The 12,733-nt window shown below is 44.6% G+C and overlaps 1 protein-coding gene across 1 annotated transcript in view; it reads right to left on the bottom strand.

The window, feature by feature from the left end:
- FBXW8 (F-box and WD repeat domain containing 8) overlaps positions 1–12,733 on the bottom strand; it is a 209,536-nt gene that overhangs the window by 17,684 nt on the left and 179,119 nt on the right. Inside the window, exon 10 of the mRNA XM_077462047.1 lies at positions 677–793. Within this exon, the coding sequence (XP_077318173.1) occupies positions 677–793 (117 nt within the window). The remainder of the gene's footprint in view (positions 1–676; positions 794–12,733) is intronic.

Here is a 12,733-nt window from a genome sequence, read left to right as displayed (position 1 = left end):
TTTCTGCAAACTATCTTCAGTGTAAAGAAGAACAAGGAGTCATGGAAGTGATGGTCTGTCCCCCATAGAGCCCTTATCTCAACATCGAGTTCGTCTTGGATTACATGAAGAGACAGAAGGATTTGAGGCAGCCTACATCCACAGCAGATCTGTGTTTAATTCTCGGAGATGTTTGAAAAAACCTGCCTGCCAAGCTCCTTCAAAAACTGTGTGCAAGTGTACCTAGAACAATTGAATAACTGATGTTGTTGTCACACTAAAATAAATTTAATTTGGATTTCTCTTCTGTTCATTTATTTTGCAAATTGATAAAAAATAAACTATTAGCCCTTCTATTTCTGGAAGAATTCTTAATTTACAGCATTTTTTCACACCTAAGGCGGGAATTCTGTCACCGCGGCTTAGGCCAATCACATAGCTGGATGGCACAAACCCAGAAGAAAGAGGGGGAACATATTGGCCTTCTCAGAGGTGACAGTACATCACTGGAGGGCTTTGTTCCAAGGTGAATATTTCATAATATGTTAGTATGCAAAGCATACTAACACATTATGCAATTGCCTTGTAGGTTTTTTTTTTTTTTTTTTTTTTTAACAGCATCCGCAGTTTACAACAGCTTTAATGTTTGTTTACAAACTGGTATGCTTGCTACCGCCATTTTCGGTTGCAGCCTTACCTTCTATGAGCAGTAAGATCATCATCCATAATACTGGCTCCTCGGGGGTTCTTCTCATCAGGAATGTTTGCAGTGATCAGAGTTTGAGAATTGAACCAGATGTAACGGACAGGATGCCTGTAGAGGGATAACACATCGCTTTGGATAAAATCATTACCATTTACAAAATGCAACAGCTTTATATTTTACTGCATATCGCTAAATAGAAGCTGAGCTTTGAATCCTTTTTGCAAAAATGAAGGGAAACGTTTACCAAGTGTGACTATAGCCTGCATTTATCTTATGCAGTAATATGGCACCATCTAGTGGTAAATCTATAAAATACAGACAAAAAAAAAACAGAAACAAAGAACATTTAATGATATAATCTGTAGAATTTCTTTCTGCTTAACAATATGTCTTCCTTGCTACATTAGTGCTCTGCAGCCAGAATTCCTGATAAATCATGGCGTCCGACTGGGCAACAGTTTTTATGGGTTGTAGAGGTGGAAAGAAGATGGCAGCATTTCTGCTACTTTGCCACCATGACCCTGAGAGTGCACTAGAGGAAGAACCCCCAAGGTTTTTCAGCCACTCAAAAACAAACGCCAGCTTACTTTGTTTTTACAAATCTTCCAGATCATGGGATGCGATTTCAGAAAACATTTTATTATACTTTTAAAATGCATTTTTTTTTAAATTAAGGTTTATATTGCATGGGAGTTTCTCAACTGAATGATATCTTTATTCTGATGCATTTAAATCAGCTTTAGCATTATACATAAAATCTACAAAAAAAACCCTAAAAAAAACAAAAGAAAATACAGAATAAATAAGTAAATAAATAATTATAACAACTATGTAGTAGGGAATATTTAGAAACATTAGGTGTGCCTAAGCAATACCCTGAAAATTTACTTTTGTCTAAAATTCCTCCTGAAAAATATTACTTCCTGGTATGGTGTCCTTAGATACTTCTGTGTCTTCAACCTAAGAGCTGTATCTGCAGTATGAAATCTAAAGCGCTGCTCCTATCGAATACTAGTTTTAGGTGATTTGGTGATGTCACTATTGTGCTCCTCACCTTTCCTTGCTTGACCTCTGCGCAAATACAGTGTGCCATAAAATATTGCAACAAAAACCATTTTATTCTCTAGGGCAGTGATGGTGGACCTTAGCACCCCAGAAGTTTTGGAACTACATTTCCCATGATACTAATGGACTCTGCAGTGTAGCTGAGCATCATGGAAAATGTAGTTCCAAAATATCTGGGGTGCCAAGGTTCGCCATCACTGCTCTAGGGTCTCTACTAAAAAAAAAATATATATATATATATATATATATATATATAATGTTTGGGGGTTCTAAGTAATGTCTACCAATTTCTAGGAAAAAATAAATATTTGAACTTGAAAACAACTGTCAGAAAAAGGTTTAGTGTTTAAGTGATTAAACGTTCCCAATTTACATACAGAAGTCTATTCCTTTGATGTAAAAGACAAAATGATACAATGTTTAGACTTTACTGATAATGTTTTAAAACTTGGCAGACTGCCCAGAGTTTGACATTTGAGGGCTGAGAGCAGAGAGAAAATTCTCTGCATACCAAAGATCAGGAAACCCTTTGTAAAGATCGCAAGGGAAAAAAAAAAAGTGATAACAATTCTTGATGATTAATCGTGCAGCTCTAGAAAGACGTAAGCCCTCTGTACCTTTCCCTTACTCTGTGATCACTACAATTACTGAAAATCTGTTTCCATACCACTGTTTAGTGTAAATGTCTGCATCTAGATAGCACCATTTTTTCTTCGGTGAATTGTCTAAATGTAGCCCCTTGCAGATATACAGCGGGTAAAAAGTATTGAACTTGTCACCATTTTTCTAGGTAAAAAGATTTCTAAAGGTGAAATTGACATGAAATTTTCACGTTTGTAAAAACCCATAACAACCAAGTAAGGCCCCTTTCACATGGGGCGGATCAGTAATGATCCACCCCATGATGATCCGCTCGCTCAGCGGGGATCGCTCCATTGTCCCCGCTGAGCCGGCGGCGGACAGGGCGGTCTCCGCACACTGTGCAGGGACCGCTCCCTGTCAGATCTCCGCTCTCCTCTATGGGGATCGGATGAGCACGGACCGTCTGCCCGTGTTCATCCGATCCGCTCTGCAGACGGATAGAAAAATAGGATTTTCCTCCGTCTGCAGAATCGGACAGTAGCGGAGGCGGACGATATCGGGTGTCTGCGGATGTTCATCCGCAGACACCCGCTATCCCATAGGGATGAATGTATGCCCATATTTCATCCGCAAACGGATGGATGAAATACGGACATATCGTCCGCATGTGTGAAAGGGGCCTTATGTGTAAAAAAATGTAATGACACATGAAATTTTTTTTGAACAGGCCAACTGAAATTTATTCAATACATCGTACAAAATCCTTTTTGGTAATGACGGCTTCAAGATGCCTCCTGTATAGATATACTAGTCGCATGCATTGCTCAGGTGTGATTTTGGCCCATTCTTCCACACAGTCTTCAAATCTTGAATATTCCATGGGCCTCTTCTATGAGCTCTGATCTTTAGTTATATAGATTTTCTATTGGATTCAAAGCCAGGTGATTGGCTGGGCCATTCTAGCAACTTAATTTTTTTCCCTCTTTGAACACAATTTAGAGTTTCCTTGGCTTTGTATTTGGGGTAGACTTGCTGAAATGTCCACCCTCATTTCATCTTCAACATCCAGGTAGATGGCAACAGATTTTTATCAAGAACGTCTTGGTACATTTTTCCATTAATCCTTCCGTCAATGCCATGATGTTTGCCAGTACCATATGCTGAAAAACAGCCCCACACCATGATGTTCCCACCTCCAAACTTCACTGTTGGTATGGGGGCATTTATTGGGTGATGTGCAGTGCCATTTAACCTCCAAACATGGTGTGTATTATGCCATCCAAAGAGTTCAATTTTGGTCTTAGCTGACCAGACTATATTCTCCAAGTATTTCACAAGCTTCTCTAAATGTTGTGGAGCAAACATTAACCACTTCACTCCCTTCCTGACCAGAGCACTTTTTGCAATTTGGCACTGCGCTATTTTAACTGGTATTTGCGTGGTCATACAACGCTGTACACAAACAAAATCTTTTCCCTACAAGTAGAGCTTTCTTTTGGTGGTATTTGATCACCACTGGGATTTTTATTTTTTGCAATATAAAGAAAAAGACCGAAAATTTTGAAAAAAAATTTTTTTTTACTTACCACTTTTTGGAAAGTGGACATCCCAATGAATTTGCTGAGAGGCATGTTGAGCCCATTAAATATTAAAGTGTATGAAAAATTACAAAAAAAATTAAATATATATTTTATTACACACTGAAATTATATAATGCTCACACATGCCATGGGTATATGTATAGGTTTTACCTATGGCCACTCTTTGCATTTTTTCTGAACTACATTCATGCCATCATCTATCGAGCTGTGTACAAGCCTACAGTGGAGGATTCATCCAGCTACATTCTGGATCAGACGCCCCTCAGATGCTGTGATTAGATTGGTGTCGGAATACCATTGAGGAAAAGGCCCTGGCTGGGTGTTAGCCACAGGAATTTCTTGCCTGTGCAGCTGGTAAGTGCACATTCCTTATAGTGGTGGATTCACGGTGCCTGTCAAGCAAAAGTCACGTGTTTTTCTAATTAGCCGCTAGGATTGCTTTTACATAAAAACTGACCACTGGCTGAAAAGAATGATACCAAGATGATAGCTAAATCCACAGGCATCATTCTGGTATAACCACTTAACGGCCAGTACGTTGCTGGTCCTTGTTGGGCATATATTGTAATTTTTTTTTCATGCTGCTTGTGGGCTGAACGAAAAAAAGAGATTGGTGGGTATGCCCACCATTAGAATACCTCCCTTCATCCACCCACTGGATGGTGGTGAAATCACCTCCTACAGCGCTGGAGTAATGGCTTCATGTATTGTGGGAGCAAATGCTGTTGCTGTCAAGATAAATAAATCCACTCTGCAACTGAATGGCGTACCTGCTAAGCAAATGGTAGTAAACAATAAAACAAAGTAACATTACAGTATAACAGTAAGACATACCATGCCTGCAAAGCAAATACAAAGCAAACATCGTAAAAAATAAAACATTTCTTAATGCAATCTGTGCCTAAAATATATATATGCTGAAGCACTGGGGCATCCTCCCCAAAGGTTAGGAGCAAATCGTTCCTCCACCCCTGCTGCCCCCATATTTCAGCATATATACTCTTTTTTTTATTTTTTTTAACTGTGGTGGTGAAATCACCTCCTACAGCGCTGGTGTCATGGCTTTATGTATCGTGGGAGCAAACGCTGTTGCTGTCAAGATGCATAAATCCATGCTGCAGCTGAATGGCATACCGGAAAACAAAAAAATGGTTAATAATAAAACACAGTAAACAGTAAAGTATAAAAAAAAATTACATACCTGAAAAGCAAATACGATAAAACAAAACAATAAAACATTGCAGAATAGAATACAGTAAAAAAGAGCAAAACAATAGAGCGAGAATAGAGAGAGAGAGCAATAAAAACATATTTTTTTAAATATATATATATATATATATATATATATATATATATATATATATATATATATATATATATATATATTTTACACTTTTATTTGTAACTGTACTGGTTTGGTTCCAGGTTCGAGTCTCTCAAAATGCGATGGCATCTTGGGAGACCCTGTGAAAGTGTGTACTAGTCTGTGAAGTGCTGTACCCTATGCTAATACTCCACTAGTGTATGGTAGCTTTCAAAACATTCACCAATGCAAAGACCAGGATTGTCAGGACAGGAGAGATAATAATAGTGGGTGTCACACCTATATCTGCGCTTGCAATAGACACATCTTCTTTGGGGGGCTCATTGGGTAGAGGTACTCGGGAGGACATACGGAAAATGCCTCTCATGCAGCTGGTTTACTGCATTTGGTTTGGGAAGGTGAGGTAGGGCACCATCTGGCAACAGAAGGGCTCTGACGATCTCTTCCTGGAATTTAAGGAAGGATCCAGTCCATCCTGAAGCTCTGTATAGCACTTGAGCATTCAGCAAAGCCAATTGAAAGAGCTATACAGACACTTTTTTGTACCAGCGTCTGGCCTTATGGGCAACTAGGTACGGTGCCAACAACTGGTTGTTGAGGTCCACCCCTCCCATATTTTGGTTATATTCGGGGACACAGAGGGGTTTCTACACAACACCAGTCTCTGTAGGAATCTGGACCGTAGTGTCTGCATGAAGGGAGGACAGAACGAAAATATTCTTATTATCCCTCCACTTCACATCAAGCAAGTTATTACAATTCAAGCAGGCTCTCTCCCCCAGCCTAAGATGGGAATCTACAAGCCACTGGGGAAAGCCCCGGCGATTAGATCGCACGGTGCCACATGCGTCAATCTGATGATCAAACAAGTAACTAAAAAGTGACACGCTTGTGTAAATTGTCCACATACAAATGATACCCCTTTCCGAAAAAGGGTGACACCAAGTCCCACACAATCTTGCCAGCGCTCCCTATGTAATCTGGGCAGTTCAGCGGCTCTATGTGACTATCTCTTCCCTCGTAAACCATAAAACTATATGTATAGCCTGTGGCCCTGTCACAGAGCTTTTACATCTTGACTCCGTATCTGGCACGCTTGCTGGGAAGATAATGGTTGAAAGACAAGCGGGCAGAAAACTTAATCAGGGAATCATCAACACAGACAACTTGGAGAGTAAACAAGGCTGAAAAACATTGGTTGAAGTAGTTTATGAGGGGCCGAATTTTGTAGAGCCGATCATATCCAAGGTCTCCACAAGGACGACAGAGTTCATTGTTGTTGAAATGCATGAACCGCAAGATCTGCTTGTATCGTGCCCTGGTCATGGAGGCAGAGAACACGGGCATATGGTAAATTGGGTCAGTGGACCAATATGACCGCAACATACTCATTTTAACTATGCCCATGTTGAAGGATAGGCCCAGAAAGGTCTTAAATTAGGAAACCGTAATTGGTTTCCAATCTCTGGCAAGGGAGGACTGGGGATTAGCGGAGATGGATTGACCAGCATACAAATTACTTTGCTTCACAATAGATCTATAGAGATCTTCTGTGAAAAAAACTGAATAAAAATCAAGTGACGTAAAATCAACTGCTTCCACCTGAATTCCGGGTTGGCCAGTGAATGGGAGAAGTACGGGTGCTACAGAAGTGGTGAGCACCCAATGAGGATTGGCAAATTCTGCAGGAAGGACAAAATGGGCACGATGGGCCTGTCTTCATGGTGGCAGCGGGACACTACTTATGGTTGCCACCTCACCAGCTTGAACTGCGATTATGGGACTCACCACGTCACCAGTGATACTGCAGTGCTGAATGTACGACCAGGGTGTACTAGGCCACTGGTGCTTGCTAGTTCAACAGGATGAGCGGCACTAGTACTTCTCTGCTCCATACGAGAGCCCTGCGGTTCTTGCACCTCAGCAACAGCAGAAGATTGGGGTCTGGTACGCCTGACCTTGGCAGGGAGCACAACTCTGTCATCGGAGCTATCTGCATTGGAGCCACTGTTGTCTACAGGATCGTATTCTGAGCCTGAATCTGACAGATGAGTGACTTCCTTTTCACCATCTGTCATGCTCAGAAACATGTAGGCCTTTTCACTACTGTACCTTCGGCTTGCCATTTTGGGCTCTAAATTTACTGGTACAGTAGTGAGATTCACAGATAAAAAAGCGACTACTCTGTCAGCAACTGTATCAAACGCTGCCAAAAAAAAACGGTTAGTGATCGCAGGGATCAGGCCTGACTCTGCAAACACTGCAGTTATGTGTTTAGCATTTTGTGGGCTGGGCTGAGGGGCAAAACGCAGGTGCTAGCTGGTATCTGGGCTGATCCTGCTAACACTGCGTATTTGGGAACCTTAAACTGCTGGGGACACTAGTATAGATCTGATCAGATCAGATATTGTTCCGTTCAAACAATATACCACTAAGGGAGGTATATGCTGCGTGCGTGGGTGTTAGCGGTACTGACACTAATTTGACGCTGCCTGGGATGACGCAGACCCTGACCCTAAAAACCTGATATCCCCTGCCAGGCAATCAGGAGGTTAAACTTTTATTGGGTAATAGACGATGGGTACAAAAAACTAACTAACCAGCCTCACCCATAACACTTATACGGTGATCACTGATGAAAGGGTTAACTAGAGGGCAATCAGGGGGTTAAAAATATGATTTTTTTTTGTACTCACCGTAAAATCCTTTTCTCTGTAATTCACCGACTGACACAGCTCCTCTCTTAGCCATTGGGTTGTTACGCCACCTTTAGGGGAAGACTAGGCTAGGTGGAAAACACAGAACTTTTAGTTCTGCCCAAAGGGCGGTCCCTTAGGTAACAACCCCTCAGCCTGCCTTGCAGCCATCAGTACGTCAACAAGCAGTATAACGTAAAGAAAAATAGGAGTGGGTGCTGTGTCAGTCGTTGAATTACAGAGAACAGGATTTAAAAATTCCTATTGTCTCTTATATTCACCGACTGACACAGCTCCTCTCTTAGCCATTGGGACGTCCCCAAGCAATGCCAAAACGAGGGGTGGGAAAACAGCATAAAAACTTCATCCATCATGGCAAGTGGGAAATAGTATAACTTTACCCCAAAAAATGACAGCTTGTGGAAAACCGGGTGCTCCTCAACAGAGAGACCCTACCTTCAAAACCGCACCAAAACCTGCGGTAACAAAAGCAACAGTGCATTAACTTAAAGGTACTGCGTTTTTGCCCAAAAAAAAAACAAAAAACAGGAAAAAGGAAAAATTGTCTACACAATTGCAACTTATACAGCCGCCTGCAAAACTTTGCGGCCAAAACAGGCATTAGCTGATGCGCTGACGTCTACCTTTTAGAACTTGGTAAACGCGTGGACAGACGACCAGGTCGCTGCCTTACACAGTTGAGCAACAGACGCTTGATGTCGGAAGGCCCAAGACGTTTCGATTGCCCTTGTGGAGTGAGCCGTGACTGGAAAGGGGGGCACCTGCCCCTTCAAAGTGTAGGCTTGTACTACAATCTGCCTGATCCACCTAGAAATGGTGGCCGACGAGACCGCTATGCCTTTCTTTGGACCAGCCACCGAAACAAACAGTGAGTCTGACTTCCGGAAAGGAGCCGTGGCAGACAAATACACCTTCAGAGCCTGAACCACGTCCAGAGCATGAAGGGCCACCTCCTTAGGATGTGCCGGCTTAGGACACAGAGATGGTAACACAATGTCCTCATTAATGTGAAATGCCGAGACCACCTTTGGCAGAAGAGACGGTTGTGGACCCAACACCACCTTATCCTTGTGGATAACCAGATAGGGCGACTTGCAGGACAAGACCGCCAGTGCCGAAACCCTCCTGGCCAATGTGATGGCCACTAGAAAGACTACTTTCTGGGAAAGAGTCAACAGAGGAATCTCTCTGGGGGGTAACGGTGGATGCACCAGAGGGACTACATGTCGCACCCCTTGAACAAAAGTACTCACTAGAGAGTGAGACGTCAGGGGTCGCTGAAAAAAAGACAGCCAAAGCTGATATTTGTCCTTTAATGGTGCTTAACGCCAGTTTCTGGTCCACTCCATGCTGAAGAAACAGCAGGATCCTGGATATAGAAAAGGAGTGTGGATGCCATCCTTTCTCCTCACACATGGGAGATATAGGCCTTCCAGGTAAGATGATATATATTCCGAGAAGAAGATTTCCGTGCTCTCAGCAAAGTTGGGATCACCGAGTCCGACAGACGCCGGTTCCTCAACACCTGTCTTTCAATAGCCATGCCGTTAAAGCCAGCGATGGTAAAAGCAGGATGGAGAATCGGACCTTCAGACAGAAGATCCTCTCGCAACGGCAGTCGCCAGGGAGCGTCTGCCACCAGGCACACTAGGTCTGCGGCACCTTCCGATTGAGACGGGAGGCCAGAAGATCCACGGCTGGTGTGCCCCATCTCAGGCACAGAAGCCTGAATGCCTCCGGATGCAACACCCATTCTCTTGGGTCCAGCATCTGATGACTTATAGTCCACCTGTCAGTTCTCCACTCCCGGGATGTAAATGGCCGACAGGGCCGGTCGCTCTGCTCACCGAAGTATGTGAGCGTTCCCCCGTGCAGCGGCTGAGCTTCTTGTTCCTCCTTGGTGATTGACGTATGCCACCACAGTGGCGTTGTCTGACTGGATCCTGATCGGACGCCCTTGCAGTCTCATCGACCATGTGGAGAGGCATAGCCTGATCGCTCTCAGTTCGAGCAGATTGATCAGCAACTTGGTTTCCTCCGTCGACTGAACTCCCATCATTCCACCCCAGCCGGATAGGCTGGCGTCCGTTGTGATCACCGCCCATTTCAGAGGTAGGAACGACTTCGCGGACTGAAGCACCGGGGACCTCAGCTACCAGATCAGGGAATCCCTAACTGGCTCACCTGAATCTGTCGATCCAGGGACAACAGAGATTTGTCCCACTTTGTCAAAATCTTCTTCTGCAGAACTCTGGTGTGGAACTGGGCATATGGCACTCCCATGCAGAAGCGAAGCAACGACCACTTGCGGTTCACCAACAGTTTTACCGCGGCTCTGAGAGTCTGAAGTTTGTCTGAAGGGAGAAAAACACTCTCGCCTCCATGGAGTCCAGCAGTAAGCCCAGATACTCCAAACGTTGAGTCGGTACGATCACCGACATTTTTAGGTTCAACAGCCACGTAAATTCTTGCAGGGTCTGTATGGTGATCGATCACCACATCCTCTAACTGTGAGGCAGAAGATGCTCTCAGGAGATCGTCTAGGTGACACACGATCGCGATCCCACGTTGCCGAAGCAACGCCAAAACAGGAGCCAATACCTTGGTAAAGACTCGGGGGACTGATGCCAACCCAAAAGGGAAAGCCACAAACTGGTAGTGGGCTTCCCCGACTGCAAAACAGCACCACTGCTGACACTGAAGCCCTGGATAACGGGGAGAGTATCCAGGGCCGCGTCACATATGTACTTCAGACCTTGCACTAGTTGGTCTGCTATTTCCACGCAGACAGGAGAAGCCTCCTGTTCTCCCAATTTGAGGTGCAACAGTTTTGCCCAATCAGTTAGTGTCTGCGACACAAGTGCGGATGCCAGTACTGGTCGCATGGTTAACCCTACAACTGTAAACAAGGAACGAGCCACTGCCTCGGACTTCCTGTCCGTGGGATCCTTAAATGCAGGAATCCCCTCTACCGGGATTGTGGTTACTTTGTTTAAACTGGATACTGAGGGGTCCACGACCGGAGGAGCCGACCACTTTTTGAGAAGGCTCTCCTCAAAGGGGCAACGCACTGCCATGTATTTGGGGACCAAAAAGGTCCGTTGCGGGCGACCCCATTCCTTGTAAATGAACTGGTTACATATGGGAACACCTTAGGTGAATGGGCTGGCTTATGGGACCCAAAAGGGACCGCTACATCAGCAGAGGCAAGGGAGAAGAGAGGGAGGTGAGGGACCCCCGAATCGAACTCCCAGGGAATGCTAAGCTGCTCAGCCCCACAGAGGCAGGGAGAGCTGTACTTACCAGTCCTGAAGAGCTGGGAGACATTCCATCACAGACCCACTCTCAGATCAGTATGGGGTGGCTGCTGGCCTCGGCACACTGACGCAGGAAACAGCAGCCCGGTCATATGTGCACCCCGGAGCATAAAGGCTCACGACCACCTCTGGTGCTGAGGTATGTCGTGGCTGGCCTAGAGCGTATCTGCGACCTGCACATGCTCGCTGGCTGGACTGGGGAGACTACAAGGATAAGGGTATCCAGCCTGTCACCCAGCCGACTGTTGAAAGATCCTGTGATCTGCTATCATCTTGCGCAAAAGCCAAGCTTCTGCAGAAAAAACACGAACCGATGGGCCCGTCAGGGTTCCTAGGTCCTTCTCCTTCACTAGGCAAAAAAAAAAAAAATGATGGCTGCATGGCAGGCTGAGGGGTTGTTACCTAAGGGACCACCCCTTGGGCGGAACTAAAAGTTCTGTTTTCCAAAACATGTAATGCCTACTCTTCTCCTAAAGGTGGCGTAACAACCCAATGGCTAAGAGAGGAGCTGTATCAGTCGATGAATATAAAAAAACCTTCATTGGGTAGTATATTGGGGTACCTACCGCTATAAAAAGCAGACAGTGAACCTAAATAGCCAACAGGCTAACGAGCGTCGCCTGTGACACTTATATGGTGATCAGAAAAATTATTGAGTAGTGACACTGGCAACAGGGTGAAAGGGTTAACTGGGGGGCTATCAAGGGGTTAAACCTTTATTAGGGTGGTACCCTAGACCTAAAGGGGCCTACCACTAATTGCCCTAACACTTAACAGTCACAAAATGATAATGCAGTGATCAGTAAAAAGAATAAAAACTGCTATTGATGTCACTGACAGGGGGGGCAGGGGGATGATTTATGTGTACTAGTGTTAGTATAGTGTTGTATAAACTCACATTAAATGTCTTCTCTCCTCGGGTGCCGGAACGAAAAGGCAGCACGAGGAGAGATGACATCACTTCCTCTGCTTCTGTTTACATTTCAGAAACAGAGGAAGCTTCTCATTCGTAAGGAGCAATCGTGATGGGGGTGGCCATGAATCAGTGGCCTCCCTCTCAGGAAGGATCGCTCCTGCAGCGATGCCGACCACCTCGGGCATGTTACTCTGCCTGCCCATGCCATTCTGCTGACGTATATCGGTGTGAGGCAGTCGACAAGTGGTTAATGACACTGACAGGGCAGCGAAAGGGTTAACTGGCAGGAGATCAGGGGGTTAAAACATTAGGGAATATATATGGCAGGTACCCTGACCCTATCTGGAACTGCCGCTAACACTATCTAGCGTCACCAGTGACAATAAACCGTGATCAGTAAAATATCTGTACACTGTACCTAATGAGACTGACAGGGAGTGAAAGGGTTAACTAGGGGGGTTGGAGGCGATCAAGGGGTTAAATGTGAAATAAACAGGGGGGGGGGCCATCTTGCAGATGTCACCTG

This window comes from Lithobates pipiens, unplaced genomic scaffold (assembly GCF_037356315.1).
Source record: "Lithobates pipiens isolate NorthernLeopardFrog02 unplaced genomic scaffold, aLitPip1_a1.2 Scaffold_3, whole genome shotgun sequence".
Classification (NCBI taxonomy): domain Eukaryota; kingdom Metazoa; phylum Chordata; class Amphibia; order Anura; family Ranidae; genus Lithobates; species Lithobates pipiens.
Note: the sequence above shows the minus strand (reverse complement) of the source record. Positions and strands in the feature narration are given on the sequence as shown.